Source organism: Salpingoeca rosetta, assembly GCF_000188695.1.
Source record: "Salpingoeca rosetta unplaced genomic scaffold supercont1.4, whole genome shotgun sequence".
NCBI lineage: Eukaryota > Choanoflagellata > Craspedida > Salpingoecidae > Salpingoeca > Salpingoeca rosetta.
In genome coordinates, this window is record NW_004754930.1 from 2,089,979 (window position 1) to 2,102,478 (window position 12,500).

The 12,500-nt window shown below is 56.8% G+C and overlaps 5 protein-coding genes across 6 annotated transcripts in view; 2 read left to right on the plus strand and 3 right to left on the minus strand.

Annotated features, from left to right (window-relative positions):
• The window catches only part of PTSG_01512 (uncharacterized protein), a 17,482-nt gene extending 14,161 nt beyond the window's left edge, over positions 1–3,321 (minus strand). The window contains exons 1-9 of the mRNA XM_004997433.1: positions 2,974–3,321; positions 2,657–2,822; positions 2,316–2,414; positions 1,869–2,138; positions 1,576–1,629; positions 1,209–1,287; positions 853–968; positions 477–544; positions 102–270 (exon numbers count right to left, since the gene is read on the minus strand). Of these exons, the coding sequence (XP_004997490.1) occupies positions 102–270; positions 477–544; positions 853–968; positions 1,209–1,287; positions 1,576–1,629; positions 1,869–2,138; positions 2,316–2,414; positions 2,657–2,822; positions 2,974–3,161 (1,209 nt within the window). The 5' untranslated portion in view covers positions 3,162–3,321. The remainder of the gene's footprint in view (positions 1–101; positions 271–476; positions 545–852; positions 969–1,208; positions 1,288–1,575; positions 1,630–1,868; positions 2,139–2,315; positions 2,415–2,656; positions 2,823–2,973) is intronic.
• A 379-nt stretch (positions 3,322–3,700) lies between these two features.
• PTSG_01513 (uncharacterized protein) lies at positions 3,701–5,703 on the minus strand (the record flags this gene model as incomplete). The annotated part of the gene is made up of 3 exons (XM_004997434.1): positions 3,701–4,977; positions 5,201–5,302; positions 5,553–5,703. 3 exons carry the CDS (start codon positions 5,701–5,703, stop codon positions 3,701–3,703), a joined length of 1,530 nt encoding a protein of 509 aa, XP_004997491.1.
• A 37-nt stretch (positions 5,704–5,740) lies between these two features.
• On the minus strand, positions 5,741–8,539 carry PTSG_01514 (uncharacterized protein). The gene is made up of 4 exons (XM_004997435.1): positions 8,156–8,539; positions 7,588–7,770; positions 7,202–7,303; positions 5,741–6,953 (listed from the first exon to the last, which is right to left on the minus strand). The coding sequence occupies exons 1-4, from the start codon at positions 8,375–8,377 to the stop codon at positions 5,862–5,864; spliced, it is 1,599 nt and encodes a 532-aa protein (XP_004997492.1). The 5' UTR covers positions 8,378–8,539; the 3' UTR covers positions 5,741–5,861.
• A 182-nt stretch (positions 8,540–8,721) lies between these two features.
• On the plus strand, positions 8,722–12,048 carry PTSG_01515 (the record flags this gene model as incomplete). Of its 2 annotated transcripts, none has more annotated exons than XM_004997437.1 (3): positions 8,722–10,435; positions 10,742–11,055; positions 11,369–12,048. In XM_004997437.1, 3 exons carry the CDS (start codon positions 8,780–8,782, stop codon positions 11,544–11,546), a joined length of 2,148 nt encoding a protein of 715 aa, XP_004997494.1. In that variant the 3' UTR covers positions 11,547–12,048. The 2 variants fall into 2 exon arrangements, with proteins under 2 accessions (XP_004997494.1, XP_004997493.1); XM_004997436.1 differs by having other exon boundaries at positions 8,780–10,435; positions 11,264–12,048.
• A 439-nt stretch (positions 12,049–12,487) lies between these two features.
• Positions 12,488–12,500, plus strand: part of PTSG_01516 (uncharacterized protein) — a 7,789-nt gene continuing 7,776 nt past the window's right edge. Inside the window, exon 1 of the mRNA XM_004997438.1 lies at positions 12,488–12,500. This exon is cut by the window's right edge and continues 63 nt beyond it. The gene's annotated coding sequence lies outside the window, so the exon portion shown is untranslated.

Genomic DNA, 12,500 nt, shown 5'->3' on the forward strand with positions numbered 1-12,500 from the left:
GAGAGAGAGAGAGAGACAGAGAGAGAGAGAGAGAGAGAGAGAGAGAGAGAGAGAGAGAGAGAGAGATAGACAGAGAGACAGACACACACACGAGCACGTACGACGTGTTCTAGGTCTGGCGTGAGGATGAAGACAGTGCCTCCCTTGCCGGCAGCAGCGACGTGTGTGCCCGCCGGGTTGAACTGACAGCAGCGCAGTGGGGACTGGAGCTCGCTCGTCTTCACACATGTCGGGGCATCAAACGCCCACAGCCGCACACTCCCATCGTCGCTGAAGACATACACGCACACATACATACACACATGCATGGCAGGGAGGATTGAGGGGACGCATGAGTATGCATGTGAGCGAATGAGAGTGGATGTGTGTGTGTGTGATGCATCTGCATGTGCATGCAGCGGCTGCGCGTGCACACGGCACATGATAGACTTGGCCATGTCCATCAGTGTGGGACAGCGCCGTCCACAGCAGCGCACCTTGCTGTGACAAACGTCCTTCCGTCGGGGCTGATGGCGAGCCCCCACAGCTCTCCCGGGCGGTGGCCCTTTCGCACGTGGCACGTGGCAATGGCAGATGTGTATGTGTATGTGTGCATGCATATGAAGATATGTTTAAATGTTTGTGTGCGAATGCATGTGCGTGTAAGTGTAAGTGCGTGTAAGTGTATGTGTGCGTGTGCGAGTGAGTGGATGTGTGTGTGTGTGCGCGCGCACGTGTGAGCGGATGTAAAGCATGCGCGCGTGCATAAATGCAACAAAATCATGGTCGCGTGTGGGTTGTTCGTCCATTGAAGGGGGTTCAATGGGGCCAGAGCGCTGATAATGGCAGTTAAGCATGTCCTCGGTATCGCACCTGTGTGACGCAGGTTGGGTTCATCTTATCGCTCCCCTTGACAATATACAGTTGGCTGTCCTTTGTGCCCACCAGGATCTTGTCGCCCGCCCAGCACACCGTCCGCAACGTCACAGCTGTTGACACACACACACACACACACACACACACACACACACACACACACACACACACACACACACAACCACGATTGCGTGTGAGAATGGATACACGAGAGGCGATGGCGAAATGTGCGTGCGTGCGTTCCTGTTTGTCTTGGTGTGGTAGATAATGCACACACATGCACACACACACACACACACACTCTCTCTCTCAAAGCAACACAACAAAGCGGCAAAGACACGCCAGCCACACACCACTCTCTTGCAGGATGGCGTTGATGTCCAGCTCAGCAATCGGTGACAGATCAAGCTCCCACAGACGCATGAAGCCGTCCTGTGGCACCATGAGTGTTGGTGGTGGTGGTGGTGTTGTTGTTGTTGTTGTTGTTGTTGTTGTTGTTGTTGTTGTTGTTGTTGTTGTGCAACACGCGACCCCGTTTGATGAGGGTGAGTGACGCGCAAATACGGTATGGTTGGTGCAGTGCAAGTGAATTGCCAGCTTGGTAAGCACGACAGCTGAAATTACAAAAACAAACAAACAAACAAACAAACAAACAAACAAACAAACAAACAAACAAACAAACAAGCACACACACACACACACGCATTCAAGCACACGCACTTTTCCTCCGGTTGCCAGGCCATTTGGCGTGCAGTCCATCACAAACACGGGGCCCTTGAGCACAGATCACAATGTGAAGCATGCAGCTGGTGAATCAATTGACCTCCGCATGTCGCTGGCGCGTGCATCTAAGATGGGTACAGGTGCTTGGCCAGCCAACAAGCCGCAGCAAAATGCGCGCAACACGCCACGCCACATCACGCCATCCAACCACACACACACACACACACGCGCGCGCGCGCACACAAACACACACACACACACACACACAACACGAGTACAGAGGAACACACTTGGTGGCATTGGACGGTGTTGAGCGGGGAGCCATCCTTGGTTTGCCAGGCCGTAACAGCACCGCCAAGGGAAGACGTAAACACCCGCTCTGTCTTGCTCTCCGGCGGCTCAAAGGCAAGGCACAGCTGCGTATCGGTGTCACGCATGCCGTCAAAGGTGCCAGTGCGGGTGGTCATGGTGTTTCCGGCCAGCGTCCAGAACTTGACGTGATCAACGCCGCAGCTGACAATGCGGTTGCCCTTCCAGGGGCTGATTTGCGCATCAAACACCTACAAGCACAGAACAGCAGGGCAGCAGAGCAGCAAGACGTGTCTGGGTGAGTGCCGTGTTGTCGTGGCTTTCCCCTTTCTTACTGCTTCTTCGAACCACGCCACAGTCACACAAACGGCCCATGAACACGCCCTCCTTGCTCTCTTTTCTCCCTCCCATTCATTGGAGTGACTTACGCGCTTGTTGTGGCCCGGGGTGACAGCGAGAGCCAGGCCCTTTGTCCAGTCCCAGACAACGATGTTGTGACTTGATTCCAGGCCGCATGACACCAGAATCTGGTCATGAAAACGGCCACAAAGCAAGCAAGCAAGCAAGCAAGGTCATGTCAGTGGTGCAAGCCGTACCGCTGGTGCAATGACACAACCAGCTCTGCACGCACGCACGGCAAGCACAAACAAACATCCTGCACCTTGTAACAGCGCCACCCCACTCACCCACACCCACGCCAACGTCGATAGTTGCAAAGGCATATCCACACACCGTTCTCAAAACCACACTAGCGAGCAAGCAAGCGCACCTTGGCTTGGTTGCCGGTGCCAAAGCGGATGGAGGCGATGCCCAACTTGTGGTGGCCTTTGAGCATGGCTTTGGTTTCCATGGACTCTGTGTCCCAGATGCAAATGAAGGGCTCCGCACCCACCTGGCCAGTGGCAGCTGTCACATCATCTTCATGCAGCGACAACCTAAATCGCACACACACACACACACAACCCAACACAACACAACACACATACACACATGTCAGAGGTTGTGACAGGTCCACAGTGCAGCTCTGCGTGCAAAACATGGACATGCAAGCGAGCAAGTAAGCAGGATGGCGTTCCACAATCTCACGAGATGATGTCGTCGGTGTGCTCGTAGTAGAAACGCTGCTCGCCATCAGTCCACACGATGGCCAAGCCGGCGACAATGTACACGACGGAGTTTGTGTCATTGGCAAATGTGGCCGAGTGCCTCACTTGATGGCCGCGGTACCCATGCACGCGGTGCAGCCGCAGCTGCTGCTCCGGCATCCCAGACATGCTGGTGGTGCTCGTGTTTCAAGGAGCCCTCCCCGTGCACGGCCAACGGAGTGTGGTCGATCTGAGATCAGTGACAGGCAAGCAAGCGAGACAAGCAGGAGACGAAGGTCGTGGTGGTGTTGTTTGTTCGAGCGCCAGCGCAACTGGTGGCCGTTTCAAGGAAATTTACTGAAAATCATCCAACACAATTCAGCACGCTTGTCCTTCCACACCACAAACAACAAGGACAATATCTCTCCTTCTCCACCTCTCGGCACAGTGCGCCAGCGGTGCTGCCAACACCACCAACCCACACAACACCACTGTGTCGTGTAACCCATGTAATGGCATTGTAATGTAACCACAGCAAAGCAAAGCAAAGCAGAAGCAAAGCAAAGCAAAGCAAAGCAGAAGCAAAGCAAAGCAAAGCAAAGCAGAAGCAAAGCAAAGCAAAGCAAAGCAGAAGCAGAAGCAAAGCAAAGCAAAGCAGAAGCAAAGCAAAGGGAAACAACACCAACTTCACAGCGCGGTCCCCTGCTTTTCTCCCTCACTCTTCTCTCTCACAGCTGCTGCGCAAGGTAAGCGTCAACAAGATCCGCCAAGCGCACAAAGTCGGCCTGCTCAATGTACACCTGTGCAGACAGGCGCACCCACCACGTGTCCTGGTCAGGGTCAGCCGAACACCCGTCTTGGTTGCCGGCGTTGCCGTCCTCCTGCGCACTGCTGCTGCTACCGCCACCATAGCCCGTCAGGAACGACACCGTGGAACCGAGGTGATCTGGGTTGATCCAGCGGTCACACGCTATCACTGCCGCATCGCCATCACTACCAGCACCACCACGAACATCACCACGACTACCACGACCAGCGCCAGCGGTGCCAGCGGTGGCAGTGCCGCACGTGCAGTCTGGGTTGCGTGTCATGCGGAACACGACAATCTGCACGTCGTGGTTCTCGATGAGCCAAGGCGTCAGGCCCTGTGCGAGGGCGGCATCTGTGGTGGGCAAGCGGACGGTGGCCATGGCACTGACCATGCTGTGCGGCGCCGCAGCTTCCGTGCCCCAGCGGCCGACAAGGTAGTCTGTCGCCCAGCGCGCGAGGTTGGTCATGTACTCACGCACGGCAGCGTCGCCGCCAATGTTCTTGCGAAACGCAAAGCCGGCCGTCACGCTGGCAAAGGGCGTGTAGTCGCGCGTGCCCGTGTAGAGGAAGTCACGCATGTAATCGTGGAAGCCAAAGTCTGAGGAGACGACGGTGGGGATGGTGTTGCGTTGCAGGCTGGGCCGCGTCCACAGGAAGGCAGATCCCTTGGGCGTGTACAGCCACTTGTGGCCGTTGCTAACGTAGAAGTCCACGCCGACGGCGGCAAGCTGCGTGATGTTGATGGGGATGTTGCCGAGGGCGTGTGCCCCGTCGATAAGCACGTGCTTGACGCCGTGCGCCTTGGCCACCTTGGTCATCTCCACGATGGGCAGGATGACCGCAGGCGTGCTGACAATGTGGGAGATGGAGAGGATGGTGGGAATGCTGTTGGGCTGCTGGCGCAGGGCGTTGTCCAGCAGCTGCACCACCTCCTCTGCGGACTTGACGGGGAACTGCACTGGGATCTTGCGCACGCGTGCGCGTCCGGCTCTGCCAAGCACCTCGGCCGTGTTGGTGACCATCGGGTAGGCGCAGGAGAGGAAGGCGACGGTATCATTAGCGGTGAGCGGGAAGGAGCGCAGTACGGCATTGACGCCCGAGCTGGCGTTCTCCACGAACACGACGTCGTCTGCGTTTGCACTGACGTACGCCGCCAGCTGTGCGCGTGTTGCATCCAGCAACCGCTGGTATCCGCCTATCGCAGTGTATGTGTGAGTGAGTGGGTGAGCAAGTGAGTGAGGGAGTGTGTGTGTGTGAGCGAGCGAGTGAGTGAGCGAGTGAGTGAGTGAGTGAGTGAGTGAGTGAGTGAGTGAGTGAGTGAGTGAGTGAGTGAGTGTGAGTGAGTGAACAAAACGGAAGGTCCACTGTGTGTGAAGGCACTCCTTGGGCTTGCTGTTCTGGTGAGAGCATCACCGCACCTCTGAACCAATCGTCGGGGCGTGCTTCCATTTGGGTGGTCAGCTGTTCCTGGTAGGCACGCACGGACTTGGGCGTCGCACCGAAGCTACCATGGTTCAAGTCTGCGCATGCATGTTCAGTGTGTGTTGTGTATGTGAGTCAGAAGCAGGTGCTGTATCCTTGCAGTGGAGTCACCGCACAGCGCAACGTGCGCCACATTGCATCGCACCGCACACCACAGCACGCAACAAGCAGCAGCAGCAGCAGCACCATGCACTGGCCATCCGCGCTCACTGACAACCACCTCCTAGCCTTGCAACAACCCAACACCTCACGTCACATCGCACAGCCACGGGTCCGTGTGTCACGTACTCAGAAAGCCTTCTTGCAGTTGAAAGTGTTCCAGCATGCCGTGGCCAAACGCAGGCGCAGCGGTGGCGTGGCTTGATGTGCTGGTGCCCACGCACCCGCAGCAGCCAAGCACCACCACTGTCACTGTCATCAGCGTGAACACACGCACCATAGTTGCTGTCGTGAATGAGCGTTCGTTGGAGGAGAATGGGAAATGACCTTTATTTGGGAGGCAACCACAAACATGACTGCTCATCATCACACGTCAGTGTCACGTCTCACAAAACATCATCACGCCACAACAGCAACATCATCATCACATCAGCGCTGCTACACCTCTGTGGCGCGCACGTTGGCAGAGCGCCGTCTCGGTGCAACGCGGGCGCCCGACGCCTGCCTGCTCGCCTGACTCATTCTTCGCGGAACACCGCTGTACCGTTGCTGCTGCTGCTGCTGCTGCTGTTGTTGGGGTGGGTGGCTGTGGTGTTTGCGGAGTTGCACTTGCTCATACCCCTGCTGGTGTGGACGCGTGGGCACAGCTTGTTGTTGTTGTTGTTGCTGCTGTTGTTGTTGCTGCTGCTGTTGCTGCTGCTGCTGTGCCCTGCGTACGCCACGCTCCGGCGATGGAGACGACTTCTTCACCTCGTCAATGTCAATCAGGTCGTCGTAGCTGCGCTGCTGCCCTTTGCGGAACAAATCACGCGACGGTGATGGCCTCCGCCTCGCTTCACGCTGCTGCTGCTGCTGCTGCTGCTGCTGCTGCTGTGTTTGATGCATCTGCTGTGCTTGCTGTTGATGTGCTTGCAGCTGCTGTGTGGGATGCGTTCGTGTTTGGTGGTATTGCTGTGGCTGTTGTGGTGGTTGTGATGCTGCGCTGGGTTTGTCGCGCGACTGCGGCCGGCTGCTCAACACGGCGCGCTTCTCCGTTGTCCTGACGGCGCTGCTTGCAGGCAATTGTGTTGGAGACGTAAACGCGTCATCGACTGTGCCGGCGAGGGACCGTTCAGGGGTGGTCAGCATGGCCTTGTCCATCAGCTGCATAAACTCCCGTTCCCACGAATCACCCCCGTCATCATCATCACTTGCGTATTGTTGTTGTTGTTGTTGTTGTTGTTGTTGTTGTTGTTGTTGTTGTTGTTGTTGTTGTTGTTGTTGTTGTTTGACGTTGGCAGCAGCATGCTGGGCGCGTGGCTGACGCTGGTGCTGGTGCTGGTGTAGGTGGTGTGAGTCGTGCACCTCCTCGTCGAGAACAGGGTCGGCCGCATCCCCAACATCAACGTCACCGCCATCGTCGTCCTCGTCATCGTCCAAACCGCTCAGCACGTCGAGCGTGACAGTGTCGCTTGGCGTGCCCGCGCGCCGCAACTGCGCTGTTCTCCCCTCTCTTCGCATCGTCGTCTCCTTGTTCATTTGTGACAGCAGCTGTCAACACATGCCCAGCAATGGTTGCGCGTGTGCATAGGGCACGCAGACATGCAAGAACGTGAGGTCTGTGCGCAGAACAACATTTCAACAACACAAAACGAAACGCACGGAAGCAAACCAAACAAACCAAGCGAAACAAACAAAGCGAAACAGAGCAAGTCCACACATACACATATTTACGCAGACACATACAAAAATACGTACACATACGCATGCAAAAGCACGAGACATGTCCTTGCTCTCACCTGCTCAAGACCTTCGTCGACGCGACCGGGCTGTCGGAGCGTGCCGAGTGCGTCTGAGGACGCGGGAGTCGACGTTTCTGAGGACGTGCTTGGCTGTGAAGGCTGGTAGGCCGAGCGACAAAAGCACTTTGGGTGAGACAGGATAGTTGGAGAGCAACATGCAACTTGATGGGCTCCTACACGACACACAGCAACAACAAACACACGAACAAACACGCACGGACAGACAACAAACAAACCGTCACACACACACAGACAACAAACAAACAGGCACACACACAGACATACTCACACAGACATACGCACACACGCACACACACACACACACACAAGCAAAACGGCGAGCGATACAAACACCCCTCTTCCCCCCCCCCCCAACCACGAACCTCACTGTCGTCGGTGTTGTGAACGACTTCAATTGTGAGTGCCTTTGACGTTTTCCTCTTAGCACGCGTACGAGGGGAGCGGAACAGGTGCAGGTGGGTGCCTCGTCGTTTCTTGAGGTCCTCAATCTGCCGTTGCCACTCCTCGTGCCGCTTTCGTCCAGCAGCAAGCTCCCGCAGATCCGCCTGAATACCAAAAGCAACACAAACCAAACACAAACCAAACCATTGTGCAAGTGTCAATGCATGCACTAGGGCACGTGATGATGGTGTCATCGCACGTATCCTTGGATCTTTGATTGACATGTTAACTTCATGACGTCGCACACACACGCACGCACGCACGCAGGCACAAGCACGAAAACACATGTACACGCACGCAAGCACGCACAAGCACGAAACACACACACGCACGCAAGCACGCACAAGCACGAAACACATTCACGCACACACGTACACACACACACACACACAAGCACGAAAATACATGCACGCACACACGTACACACACACGTACACACACACACACACACACACAAGCACGAAAATACATGCACACACACGCGCGCACCACGAGATTTCCCCAGTGCTCGTCTGAGTAGTCGATGGCCAAGAGGCGAGGTTCCAGAAATGGTTCAGAGAGCAGCCTGTCCTGTGTCTCGTCGCCAAGGTCGTCAAAGTTGGGGATCGACGCCAGCGTCTGGTTCATGGTCTTGACAATTTCCTTGTGCATGGCGCCTTGGTCAGTGAAATACGCATCCAGGCGCCTCTGCGTCACCCGCTTCCCAGGCATCCTTTCTCTCCCTGTGCAAGACCTCTCGATGACCGCCGGCACAAACAAGGACGCTCCCTCCCGCGTATCAGGCAAGCAGGGCGGGCGGTTCTTCTTGGTCGGCGTCGTTGACAAGCACGCAACGAGGAGCTGTGCTGCTAACTGATCTTGGCTGTTTGAGGCTGCGGAAAAATGTTGAAATACACCACAAATCGCCAACAACGGCCATCAAAATTTTCGCCACAACAACACCACCACACGACAAGCACGACAAAAGCACAGTGACCTTGTGTGTGTGTGTGTGTGTGTGTGTGTGTTTTCGTTTGTGGTTCCCGCTTCCACCAACTTTTATTCGTCTCCCCCGCCCCCCATCTACGCCCCCCCCTTCTCCAAACTGTCCCCCCCTCTCCCCACCACCCCATAATGAGTGTACCGAGTGACCGCGGTCGGATTGTGGTGGGTGGCGAGGACGGCGAGGAGGATAACGTGTATGATGTGGAGTATGGACTGGGCACAACAGAGTTCTTCGTGCGCATCGAGCACACGGTGACCACGGAGGTGTGGGCAAACACATTCTCGCGCGAATACATTGAGCAGCTGACGCACAAGGCTGGCAGCTTCAAGGAGCTCAGCGTCTTCTACCGCATGTTGGCCAAGGGCATCGACCGCCAAAGCCCAGAGGTCGTCAGCGTCGCCCTGTACGACCAGCACGACTTGCAACAGCTACAGAAGACGAGGAGGCTGGGCGAATCTGTGGCAGCAAACGGCACCGAGGCACACAACAAGTACCTCGTGCTCACATACCGCACCGAGTACGACCGCGTGCAATACCCCCTCCCTCTCCTGTATGCAGGAGAGCCCGATCCCAAGGTCCTCATCAAGAAGATCCGGCACCTGCAAGACCTGCATGGCAAAGGGCGCCGCCCTCCTGCACCAGCCACAGCGATACCATCGTCTTCTTCGCCATTGACGACGCACAGGGACAGGAAACGCCACGAGATGTCATCACCCTCCCCCGACGACACCAGGCCCACTTTGTCTCCCGCTCACCGACCGCCGCCTCAGCCAACACAACGACCGCGTCAACCGCAGCAAGAACAGCAGCAGCAGCAGCAGCAGCAGCAGCAGCAGCAGCAGCAGCAGCAGCAGCAGCAGCAGCGCAGTGGCAAGGGTATGCCTGCGCCAGCGTCTTCGCCGCGCCGAAACTTGCGGCGAGAAGCAGCAACCGGCTCCCCCTTGCGACAGCATCGGCTGCGAGGCGCACGTGCTCGGACCACCCACGACAACGGCGACGCTGACGGCACGCCGCTGGACGTGTCTGTGGCAGACGTGACCATGCTCACGCAGACGATTGTGGACCTGCGGGAAGAGAACGAGCGGCTGCAGCGGCGCATGCGAGCGCTGGAGGACACCAACAAGCAGCAACGGCAGCAGCTACACCGCAAGCAGCACACAGCACAGGGCCAGGCGGAGTCGGACGCCAGTGCTGCCGGTGGCAAAGGTGGAGACCAGACCGCCGAGCTGAACCTGCTGCGGCACATTGTGACCAACCTGGAGCAAGACGTGGTGGAGCAGAAGAACAGGTTCCACCGCAGCCTGCAGAAGAAGGCGGCGAAAATCGCAGCGCTGGAGACGGAGCTTGCGGCGGTGCAAGTGGCTGAGCGAAACCTGCGTGTCAAGTGCAGACACCTGACCAACGAATTGGCCGCCAGGCGTGGTGGCGGCGGCAGCGGCAGCGGTGGAAACGGCACACCAGGCACGTCAACGCCACGCACACGGTCCCGTGTCGCACGTGCCAATGCAGGGCGGCCAGCTGCGTCGACAGCGGCAACGGGTCGGAGTGGCAGCCTCACACGCGTCCAGAGGCGTGGTAGCCCGTCAGCTGTCGGTGCGAGGCGACACAGACCCGGCTCGCGCTCACCTGCAGCAGCTGCTGGCGCTGGCCGCATCGGAGGGGCCCAGCGGCGGCCGTCCCCTGGGGGCAGAAGGAGTGGTGGAGGACTACGGAGCAGAAGTGCATCGCCCACGCCCCGCTTTGATCCAACTGCATACGTGCGCGCGAGGGAGGAGAAGCTTCGGGTACGTGGTGAAGAAGGGATAGGGCAAGCAAGTGTGAAGTGTGAAGGATATACAAAATTGAGCTTTCATTCTTCCATCCACACGTACACGCGTTGTCACTTGCGCACTTGCATACTCACCGTTCCTCATGTGTGCGTGTGTTTGTGTGTGTCGTGTGTCGTCTGGTGTATGTATGTGTGTCGTCTGGTGTTTGTGTGTGTGCTTGTGTGTGTGTGTGTGTCGTGTGTGTGTGTGTCGTGTGTCGTGTGTGTCGTGTGTTGTGTGGTATCTTATTGCGCCTTTGTCCTGTGTGCGTGTGTCTGCCAGGCTGCACGTGCAAAACGTGAGGGGAAGCGATCTGTGTCGCGCGGGCGGAGCGCATCGCCCGGTGCACGGCCACGGCGACCCACTCTCAGCCCAGGTGGGCCGCGTGTGCGAAGGGAGGGCAGCCTTGGCCGAAATGGCAGCGGCAGCGGCTTTGGCGGCACTGCTGGCTCCCGCTCACGCACGGGAAGTCGGAGTAGAAGCAGGGGGCGAGACGTGACGAGTGTGGCAAAGCCGGCACCACAGCAGCAGGAGCAGCACGGTCGCCTACGTGGTCGAAGCAAATCTGCGGAACGCATCATGCAGCGTCCATCCCGGTATGTGTGTATGAATGTGTGTGTGAATGTGTGTATGTGTGTGTATGTGCGTGTATGTGCGTGTGTGTGTGTGTGCATGTGCGTGTAAATGTGTGTGAATGTGTGTCAATGTTTGTGTTTGCGTGTACATGTGTGTGAATGTGTGTGTATGTGTGTGGCTTACTTGTTTGCGGTGGGCTTGTTATCCAATCATCCCTGGCAATTGCAGGTGTATGTGCTTCGTGGACATCAAGCGAGCAATGTATGTATAGCACACGCAATGTCCACTTTTCGTGCTCATATGCAATGCTGTGCGCATTTCCTTGTCTTCTAGGCGCCATGTGTCTCGCTCGCCACAGAATGCAACGCCACGACGACGACAACAGCAGCTACAGCAGCCACAGCCGCCGCCAGAGGCGGATCGGTCGTATTTCAAGACTGCAGCCGAGATTGAAGACATTGATGCTCGACTGGCTGCCCTGAGCAAGTACCTGCAGCGAAGCCACAACTAGCCTTGACCCCGCACTCGCGCGCACACTCGATATTGATCCCCATCTTCGATCCCTCCACTTGGTGGCACACCGCTTTCTTCCTTCTTCCTGACGCCTTGCCTTGCTCGATCCACCCTCCTCCTCTCCCATCAGTGCTGTGTGTCGACAGGTGTCCTCATCTGTTGTGGATAGCACAGACACTTTTCTCCGAACCTCTGGCAGCCGTAGCTGTTCTTGGCTGTACATACTCTTCTTGCCAGTGTCCCGGATTCGATTTCCGTTGATTTCCGTTTACCCTCGCTTCCACCTTCCCCTTTTGCTTCTTTCCATTTCATTGGGACCCTTGTTTATTTTACACAGCAGCGGTTTGTGCTGCCACCGAAAGCGTCGCGTACGCCCTCTGCGCGGTTGGAGCCTTGTGTTCTCCAATATTTCTTCCTGTACACAAAGCAAGCACAGCGTCTTCGCAGACACACAAGCACAAAGCGCAACAACTCCTGTCGACAAACACCCAGAATCAAGCAGAAGAGAACAAGGGGCATTCATCACACCAACTGACATGCATGAAGAACTGGTGCGTTGTTGTCGTCATGTCGCCTCAAGCTCAAGAAGACAGCGGTCTGCTGGCTGGTGTTCTGTTGTTGTTGTTTTGGTTTTGCGTTTGTGCAGTGCACAGTTGAGAAATTTGTTTGGCATTTTCACGACTATTCCGCGGCTAAGTTTGGCTTGCGACGATGAACGACCACGAACAAGCAAGGTGACAAGCTGGGTTTCGCGGGAAGAGTGCGGGTGGTGGTGGTGATGGTGTGTGCGTGAGCGGATGGGAGGTGGAGGGGTGGGAAGGAGAGGAGAGGGATGACAGCGGATGAGGAGAGGGAAAGGTGCAGCTGAATGCAAGTGGCAAGGTGCCTGGCTTTGGTGCTGCTCGACAGTGGACTGTGTGCAGTCAGTGGGGATTTGACCAGATTTGAGTGG

Bases quoted from the DNA above. Each gene is read 5' to 3' on its own strand.
- PTSG_01514 (XM_004997435.1), bottom strand. From the start codon at position 8,377: ATGCCTGGGAAGCGGGTGACGCAGAGGCGCCTGGATGCGTATTTCACT. The intron at 7,771-8,155 runs GTGCGCGCGTGT...TTTGGTATTCAG, and splicing joins AGCACTGGGGAAATCTCGTG to GCGGATCTGCGGGAGCTTGC. The intron at 7,304-7,587 runs GTTCGTGGTTGG...TCGGCCTACCAG, and splicing joins ACAACACCGACGACAGTGAG to CCTTCACAGCCAAGCACGTC.